This window comes from Hyposmocoma kahamanoa, unplaced genomic scaffold, assembly GCF_003589595.1.
Source record: "Hyposmocoma kahamanoa isolate Upper Pololo Valley unplaced genomic scaffold, ASM358959v1 62, whole genome shotgun sequence".
NCBI classification, from domain to species: domain Eukaryota; kingdom Metazoa; phylum Arthropoda; class Insecta; order Lepidoptera; family Cosmopterigidae; genus Hyposmocoma; species Hyposmocoma kahamanoa.
The window spans coordinates 11915571-11926061 of record NW_020653850.1 but is presented as its reverse complement, the minus strand read 5'-3'; the positions used below and the strand labels follow the sequence as shown (position 1 = coordinate 11926061).

At 34.0% G+C, this 10491-nt stretch overlaps 1 protein-coding gene across 2 annotated transcripts in view; it reads left to right on the top strand.

Annotated features, from left to right (window-relative positions):
• Positions 1 to 926: 926 nt before the first annotated feature.
• The window catches only part of LOC113229458, a 21254-nt gene continuing 11689 nt past the window's right edge, over positions 927 to 10491 (top strand). The window contains exons 1-2 of one of the 2 annotated variants that reach the window (XM_026463053.1): positions 955 to 1030; positions 7886 to 7966. In XM_026463053.1, the coding sequence (XP_026318838.1) occupies positions 967 to 1030; positions 7886 to 7966 (145 nt within the window). In that variant the 5' untranslated portion in view covers positions 955 to 966. Of the gene's footprint in view, positions 1031 to 7885; positions 7967 to 10491 lie in introns of both variants that reach the window. The other variant, XM_026463054.1, reaches the window with a different exon arrangement.

Below are 10491 nucleotides of genomic sequence, written 5' to 3'. Positions count from 1 at the left end.
CTTTCATGACATGTATATCATAAAAATAATACGAACTACACGAAACAAATAATAATGAGCCAGACAACAACACCAAATGCCTGGTCTCAAACTAGGGAATTCCCTATATTATGAGTATAATAAGTAACATTTACAACGGTGCACTACCCGGAAGACCCAGAGCAGAACCCATGCAATATAGTTCATTTCCCAAATCAGTCATACCTGGAATCGAATCTAAGACCTACGCATCTAGCATCCACAGTTCAAACCGTTAGGCCACCGAGGTTGTCGTATACAAATCATGTAAATGTGAAATTTTATAACACTCCTTTTTAAAAACATCTTTAAACGTCTCCTCCGTAAAGTTGTCATTTTGCAGATGAGACCTTATCACCGCAAGGGTGCAAATTATTTCCAAGATAATGTAAAATATTTAACATTTTTTGTACACAAGTTCAAAGATCAGGTAATTTTGTTGTTTTCTTTTTAAGTCACTAATACATTGTCACTAAAATCGGTTCGCTGAAAGGAAACGACTCTAAAACGAGATTAAAGTGACAAAGATAATTTAACTTGCCTGCGTCACCCACTCAACCGGTTGCAGTGCCCCTCAATGGTCCTTGATTGTGTCAGTTGATATGTAAATTGGCCTAAACAATAACAAAATCTGCTTATTCGTTTTAAGAGCAGATAACTAACATCCGGGCTCAGTTGTCAATGCACGTGAGGACAGTCGCGTGTGTCGCCGACACAGCAGAAACGTGGGGGCTGTCGGAAGCCCGCACAGTCGTTAGTCCCGACAACAATCTGAACTACATTTCGTCTCGTCATTGCGTACGTGGATAGGTTGGTTCCAACGATGTTGTCGGGGATATAGAGCATTGCGAAATAGCTGCACGAATTAACGTCGTATGCGAGTACGCAGCGAGAGTCGACTACCCAGCAGGAGGAGTCTGTTTAGTGGCGCTTGAGCCACCGAGACTGATGGCCGTCACGTGGATTACCGTGATCGCGCTCGCCGCCACCGCGCTTGGAGCCTCGGTCCTAAGTAAGTCGTTCTTACATATTTTCTTAAAGAAATATTTTTTAAAATTTAATAGGTATTTTATGATAAGAGACGAAAATTCGTATACCATTATTATTTTTGCTTTATCTATAAAACTTCCGTGAATAGAACTAAAACATAGACTACGTAGGAAACTTTTGTTATGAATTATCATAACAAAAGTTTCCTACGTAGTCTATGTTTATGTATTTAAAGACCATCTTATTGTTTCTAAAAGTACGCTCAACTTATTTGCACGTCCCTTAGAACCTTTACCGTAAATATGTATTCATATTATGATTTATTTCACGTTGATTTCAAGCAAAAAATATATATCGTTGCGAGGTAAACAGTGACGTTTGTTTTTGTTAAATACGTACGATCTCAGATTACAATTGTTTTATTTGTAATCTGAGCGTAGGATTTTAAATGTACAAAAAGAAAAAGAATAGGATTCCAGCTAATATATTAAAAACACTACCTATATACAGTGTGTATACACTCGCCTAACGCAGAGTTCGGCTTTCGACATAGCGACTATTGCGATTTTTGTGTAATACTTCTTAAATTAAAAACTAGGTAACCTTGTAGCTTCATACGAAGTATAAAAAACAATGTAGTGAATAGGTAAGTCTATTTAAAACAGTTTTATTGCATTAAGTTCCTCATTAATATGCAAATTCTTTATAAGTAATCCTTTAAATTCGACATTATGGTCACAGGAAATCAATAATTTTAATAGTTATTATTTAACTGTCTTAAGACCAAACAAGTGACACTATGATTTTTTATAACATCAAGTGACGGGACGATCAAATCGTGCGTCTGATTCGTAAACTACACGCCTGTCCATAACAGTTACAGTGACACTCAGAGCTTTAAATTGCAAAGATCTCCCGTCATCCTGAGACGTAAGTTGACAAGTCCCATGTGTCTGTAATTTCACCAGCACCCTTACCCTTCAAAACCGGAACACAGTAATGCTGACATAGGTAAGGTAGCAGTACTACCCTGGACGAACTCTTTCACAAGGACTTCTACTGCTACTAAATATTGCTACTTTATGGTGAACACCTAAATTATTTATCACTTTCTTCTTTATAGTCAAAGGTCTAAGATAAACTTAGCCATTTCAATCACAATTCGTGTTCAAAATTGACAGCATGCTCTGGTGTACCTCAAGGTGCTACTTTAATACCCTTTAGTTACGTAACTTTCTGAAATTAAACAGAATGCTTATTTCGACGTTAGCAAAGATTTATATTTGTTCTGTAGCTTTAAAAGCATTCTTAATTTTTCATATCTTCTATATTATTTGTTAAGTATACTAACTAGTATAATATCTCAAGTTGGTACCTATATTACAGAATTCTGAATAAAATAAATGCACTGAAATAAGATTAAAAAAAATGTAGGCCTGTTTTTTCATGCAATTAATCTCTAAAGATAACGTGCAACCGTATTTTTTTATTTACTCTCCTGGTATATCAGTACAAAATGAGGTCTACACGCCTAGGCAGTATTTTGTACCCACTTTAATGTGGCTTATAAATATAACCATTTCTTCTTCATTGCAAATTAATATTTGGATCATAAGCTGTACCAAGAAATGCAAACTTTTTATGCATTACAATACTTACGTTCATGTAGCCTTATGCACCTGACTACTAGCCATGTGACTATAGGTACTATCACTTTATCTGAAGTTAGATAATAGGTACCAGATTTAATTACAGTCCAGGCTTAGAAAGGCACATATCGTGATAAATGTGATATAAGACCCTAGATTAAACACACAACAGACTGACAGACATAACATTCGTTAAGACTCTTTTGTAACAATAATAACTTTGTATAATGAATGGTTTCCGTAAAACGAAAAGTAATATTTAATTTAAAACATAATCTAAGGATCAATTTTTTGTTTGGTACGTTTGCAAAATTTTATAGAGAGTTAGCTACGTACGTCAGGAATGACTGTGACTAAATAATGTGAAACAGGTGACAGCGTCTTAGTATATATATATATATAATAAACTAATATTATAAATGCGAAAGTAACTTTGTCTGTTACATTTTCACGTCTAAACCGCTGAACCAATTTTAATGAATTTGGTATAGAGATAGATGGGACCTAGGAGAATGACATGGCCTACTTTTTGTTAAAAACATAAATCTTAAAGGGGTGAAATATTGGTTGGAAGTTTGTTTGGAAAACCCTATTGTTTTGTAATCTGAGGGAAATCCAATAAAACTTTGCAAATTAGCATAGTGCAGTGGACTACTCAAAGTACTAATTCTACGCGGATGAAGTCGCAGGCACCACTTAGTGTACACATATTTATGTAAAATAAAAATTGTATTGTGTCTGAAATAAGTTAGATCTGATATGTAATCGATTTGTACGAAAAAGATATTTTTTTATCACCATGATTTGAAAAAAAGAGAGATGTTCGGTATAATGGGTGTCCACGAAATTCTGTTCAAGAATGAAATAGAACCATTTATTTCATATTAAATTTAAATCAAATAAAAATAAAATTTTAATTTTATAAAACATTTCGTCGCTTGTAACAATTTTCAGATTTGCGAGTAGGTGTTCGTCAAGATTTATTCACAACTTGTTTCCAAAAGGTAAAGCTGCCATTTTGAACTTCATTTACAGCATTGTTTTCTAGGTACAAGTTTAGGACTCACTCGAGTTTTACGGAAAATGGCGAATATAACATTGAATTAATTGTGTACTTATGGTTCATTGGTTACATGTTCTGATACCGACATACACATATTTTTCTGAGAAACATCAGATAATCCAAATATAGAATATAACCGCATAACCTTATATCTAAAACAATATAATATTATTCAATTTGTACTAAATTTAATTTGAAATTTACCATGATCTTATATAAAAAAATATAAAAAATTTCCTTCACGGAAAAGCTCAACCTGCACGTCGAGAAAACGTGTAGTCCCCAACCCGACCTACACCTGAGAGGAGACCCGTGCCCATCAGTGGGACGAATAAATGGGTTGATGGCGATAATTATTATTATTAGACCATGCTCATTGATTGATAATACCAGAGTATAATCGTCAGTTGTAAATCATACACATTATAAAAAATCATTTAAAACAATAATATTTTACCTTTAAAAAAATATTAGAACTGCTATTGTGAGTAATGGTTAAAAAGTGTTACAATGAATCTATTGTAGGAGTACAGCCGTATAATATAATAGTGTGACTTCTGCAAATAACCATCGTACATAATGTTTACACGTTTGTTATGGTCACGAACAAAGATATGAAATATATTTAAATAAATAAAAATATAGATAACACACAATGGTAACAAAACACGGAATAGCATGCTACCACTTACATAACGCAATATTGCGTGCTCCTCATCGTGTTTACCAATTGCGAATATACGTACGCCGCCGGAATTGAACTAGAGGGTCATCAATATTTTCTTTGTATGGAAGTCATGTCAAGCGCAAAGATAAGGTTCACTTGTATGAAAATTAGTGTTAATTTAAAATTAATTAAACTAATTTTAAAAGATAATAACGTGGACATAACGCTCATTTAATACACACACATCAAAAGTGTCTAGGGATGAAGGTATTTTCATAATTAAATTACCCAATTAAAATAATTTAAAAAATTAAAAATATGTATATAAATTATTTATTTATTTTTTAAATTATGAAACTGATCACAAAACATTGGTGTTAAAAGAAATATAATTAAATAACCTCATATTCGGTAATTGGCAAAAACGTGCTTGATCCCTATACACTTTTGACGTGTGTAATTCTCGCTTGGATTAAAATTCTCTTCCCATAACCTAATTTTATATAATTCTCGATTGTAATAATATTCATATTTTATATAAAGCAACTGAAAACTTCAGTGCTAAAAGTAGAACACACAATTAAAAGGAGACCATAATAATATAATTGGGGGTATATAACATAATAATATAACCTCTACTCCTGAGAAGGAGGCGCTCGAGTGCGTATTTGAACCGAAGATCTCTGACAAATATTCACACGTACTGCGCAATAAATTTTTAAGCGCCATCAAGTGGAACACAACCACAAATCTGGCAAAAAGGCCTCATCGTACTGCAATTTTATATTGGAATTACCAGCAGATATAAGAAGCATGATCATTCAACAGGAGCGAGTGCTTATTAACTGGACATCCTGCCCTGACCGTCAGGAACTTCACGGTCGTAACCAGATGTTCCAATGTCACCAGTATTGACATTCCGCAAAGTATTCGAAACACCGATTCCACTTGTGGTTATTGCGGCTGCTAGGGTCATACAATTCAAGATTGCTCGAAACTGCAAGATCCACCTAAGTGCGGTTCCTATCAGCGGTACAACAAGCCCAGCCAACACAGGACGAGATGCTGTGCCCAGCAAGAAAAAATTCTAAAGCCATATATTTAAGTTCCATCGACTATGAGGACGTCTAAAGCACCTAACAGCAAAACATTATATAACAAAGGAAATGTTAATGTAACAAACGATTTTGTAGTTGACTTAGATTCTTCCTTATAACAATGTAAGAAAACCATACAAGACCGTTGTTACATAATACGTAATATTAATAATAGTTAATATGCTAGCTAATGTAATAAAGTATTCATGTTTTATTATAATTAATTGTTGTTGAATAAAATATGTTAACTAATCATTAAGCTATAATCGATTTAGATACCTAAGATACAAGTAAATAATTTTACTTAGTTTAGGTATCACCTAGATTAACTGGCACTACTAACATTAATTCAATTCATATACAAACATACAACCATTTCACTGTTTGCAATAGTCTGCGCATATATGTAAATAAAAGGTTTCATGTATTTAGGTCAAGTTTTTATACAGAAGAAATTTATCTTATCTTATATTAACGTTAGGTTAAAAATATTTATGTGATATATTTATTACACATACCCAAAGACAATTCAGTCTACCACTGATATTATGATGATAATGCTATGGTATACTGAAATTCCTTGTTTATATATATTTTTAATACAAGAAATAATTACTAAAATACATTAAACATAAATAAAACACATAAAATACTAAATACATAAATAAAATGCTGAATGTTCAATAACTGATAATACACAGCATTGTAAGTGAAATTTTTTTTGCTCAAGTTTCTGATCTCTTCGTAAACCTCCAAGTTTTATTAATAAGCTATTATCTTTACCTTATAATAAGACGGGTAATTTTCAGGCTAGTTTTCTCTAATTTCGGTGGTAATTTAACCTATTCGAGTATATTATCGTGAAGTTTTAAGTAATATTTTGGGATACTACACTCGAATATTAAGCATTATTTCATGATAAGTAATCATCATCAACCCTAAATATATGTCATTCATACATGTGTCATACATAAATATATGTCCCACTGCTGGGCACGGGTCTCCTTTCAGATGAGGGTTTAGGCCATTGTCCACCAAGCTGGCCCAAAGCAGGTTGGGGACTTCACACGTTTTCCGAGGGTTATGAACCTTCTTCAACGTGCAGGTTTCATAACGATATTTTCTTTCACCGAAAAGCTCATGATAAATTTCATATTAAATTTCGCACATAAATTCCGAGAAACTCAGAGGTGCGAGCCCGGATTCGAACCCACGACCTTCTGCTTGAGAGGTAGTAGGTCAAACCATTAGTCTACCACGGCTTTTATGTTATGATAACACGGTTATTTTATGCTATGATAAGTAATATTCTAGAATATTTAAATAATAAAACTTGCCACCAAAATTAGATAGAAAAACCTAATCTGGAAATTACCGAGATACACAATTAAAACTATCACTTAATCATCTACGTTGAGGTTTTATGCTATATTTTCTGTGAAAATCAGTGATTTGTAAGTGAGATATAACATGTTTTTACCGAGATTGGAAATCACACTCTCGAATGGTTTGTTTTTACTAAATTACTACTTTCACTACATGGTAGTTCTATTTACGAATCCTAAAACCCAATTTCTAAATATTGTAACAATAATAATAATAATGTAATAAACGTGGTAGACATCACACCAATAACCAGGTCCCAAACTAGGGAATCCCCTGTACTATGAGTACCAGAACAACGGAAATCACTCCGGGATCGGGTAGTGTCCCAACACTCAGACCGGAACCAATTTAGAAAAGTACATTTTCCAAATTGGTCCTACCGGGAATCGATCCTGAGATCTTCTCATCGAGCATTCACAGTGTAAAACGGGCCGCCGAGGTCGTCAAATATTACTCTGTTATTATGATGATTTTACATAGTAAGTGACGGGACAGACAAGTCTGTTGGTAAGCGATACGTCTGTCCATAGCAGTTGCAGTGCCACTCAGAAGTTTAAAAAAAAGACACTGCCACTGCGTCCGTCACCCTGAGACAAAGTTGACAAGTCCCTAATGCCTGTAGTTTCACCAGCACCCTTATCCTTCAAAACTGGAACACGGCTACTGCGTCCGTCACCCCAAGACATAATTTGACAAGTCTCATGTGCCTGTAATTTCACCAGCACCCTCACCCTTCAAATCCGGAACGCTGTAATGCTTGACGGCAAAAATTGGTAAAGTGGCAGTATTTCCCTGGACGAACTGCTTCACAAGGAGCTTTAATGCTACGAAATATTATAAGCCATTCGCAATAATAAATAATATGCATGCACTAGGTTACAGTACCTACAGGTACAAAATCAGTCAGTTCAAATTTCCTACAGCATTTTTTATAAAATTTTGCATTATTTAAAAAAAAAATAGAGTTTTCAGTAGCACGGTAGTTCCTTTATTGTCATTCTTTCATATTTTTCAGTGTCAATCATCCCGCACAATGCACCACCATCGGATTCAATTATAAAATCCAATCGCAATATAAGGACGCTCAAACGTGTATGTACGTACGATACGGTGATTGGGAAAGCTTAGGGTGGAGGGACAATGGTACTAATAACATATAAATTTGTCAAACAATCATATATAAATGACCTAACCTGAAATAAATTCGGTGTAATATGAATAACAGAGCAATTCTGATAGCTCTACTCGGAACAAACACTAGAAATAGCCGTACTTGTTGTTCCTGTTACCGTAAAACAGTTTACAATATTACATTTCTAATTTTAATGGAAATTGCTAAAAAATATCTCCTTATATTTACAATTAGTGGTGGTTGATATTATAAAGAAAATATTGGATTTTGACAACATGAACATAAAAATTGCACTCCAAATGGTTACGGTAGCACAATATTTTTATTTGTATATGGTTTCTTCCAGCATCAACCAGGTGAGGTCATAACTAATGACGTTCTTTAGTACCACCTTTAACCTCGGAGCTTTAAATCCAAGTCTTTGCCTACACATAAGTCTCAAAAATATAGATCCGTTTTACGTCTCATTTTGATCTGAAATAAGAGCAATGAATTCATTTGAAATGTTTCTTGTTTACGTCTTCTAATACAACAAGTTGTTGACGAATAATGTTCTACAGTTAGTACCACAGAAATCTAATATTTTAGATATCTGTAATTAGTACTTAATATTCATGCAATAATAGAAATTCATATTAACAACCTATTGTAGTCGATTTTAATTTCTATGGTTAGTATTTAATAATCATACAATAATAAAAATTGTTATAAAAACCTATTGTATACGATTTTATGCAAACACTTAGAATAGTAATACTTACTTGTATAAAAAAACTTGATAAATATTGTCAATTTATTTTTTAATACTAGGTTATGGAAAAAACATCGAAAGTTGGGAAAGCGCCATCCACGGTATGGTGAAGGCGCTAGTTCGATCGAATGAATTTTCCCTGTGTTCGTATTGATAATTATAACATTGGAAAATTAAATAAATGTACAAAAAATGGCAAAAATCATAATTCTGTTGCACGTTTATTTTATTTTTACAATGAACTGTGCATCTTAAGACGCTACATTTTTCCAATTCCACTCACGAAATCAACACTCCCATTGAAGAAAAGTTATATCTTAGAAGTATGTCAAACAGTTACGCTAACTTGTTTTTTTTTTTGCACTTTTTTGCGACGCAACATAATGTGAAGTTTCCATCATTACGTAAATGGAGACTCGAGACAACGAGTGTATGTTAAACATTAGTATTGCGCGGAAATCGCACGTTGGCTAGAGCCTAGCGATAAAATCCTTTATATTCTAAAAGTGGCTGCAAAGGCATAGTTTATATTCATTGACATTCAAGACACAGTTGTAATGTTTTGTTTTGTATAAAATACATGCTGTATATCTGAACGTTTTAAGAGCTATAATATCTTGGTGATATATTTTGAAAACACTGAGAGCAAGTTAGTAGTAAAAGCTGTGATAGCCCAATGGTTTGATCTACCGGCTCCCAAGTAGAAGCCGTGGGTTCGAATTCGTATTCGTACCACTAACTTACTAGGTATTTACGTGCGAAATTTAATTTGAAATTTATCATGAGCTTTCCGGTGAAGGAAAACATCGTGATGAAACCTGCTCGTTAAAGAAGGTTCACAGCCCGCGGAAAACGTGTGAAGTCGCCAACCCGCATTGGGCCAGCGTGGTGGACAAAGACTTAAACCCTCACCTGAGAGGAGACCCGTGTCCAGCAGTGAGCCGTATAAATGGGTCGATGATGGTGACGAGAGAAAGTTAGTAATACAATATTTTGAAAAGTGAAAAAGTCATTTATTCCATAAGTATAATAAATTCACACTTGGAAGCGTAATTTTTTAAGCTACTGCTCATTCACTGTGCTGATTTATCTCAAAAGAACAAGCTAGAAACTCTAGGGGTTGTTATGTTCAAATAAACTTCAATACACTCTTATTCAAAATTGTGTGCAATGTAGAGTCATAGCCAGCCATCTTTCGACACATCTTTATCTAACACGTAGTCTTCAATTTTGTAATATGACTTTTAAAATACTTGTAATGTTAGTTTTAACTTTAGGAAATGATAATCTTAATATATGCTCCGGAAACTTATTATAAAAACGTATACAGTTCCACATAAAAGAATCGTTTTACCTTAGAACGAAACCATGGTATCATGACTTAATAATAATAATATTATAATAATAACGCTCACTCAACATAGCCCCGCACTAGGGAAACCCTGTGTCGCGGGTGCCATGGATACACACATAGACAACCACAAATTACACCCAAATTCACGAGAGAAATAAATGTAGGCCATACAAACATTTCTCCCGGCCCGGGAATCGAACCTGGGACCTCTGCGTCGCATTCCGGCATGGTAACCGTTCGGCCACAGAGGCAGTGACTTACTTCATGACTTACACTTAGTTCTAAGGTTAGTGTTATGGATATTTACTTTCTTAATTAAATTATGTATATTTTTACAGGCATACAAAATATTTGAGTAAATGTACTGTAATCCCACAGTCATGA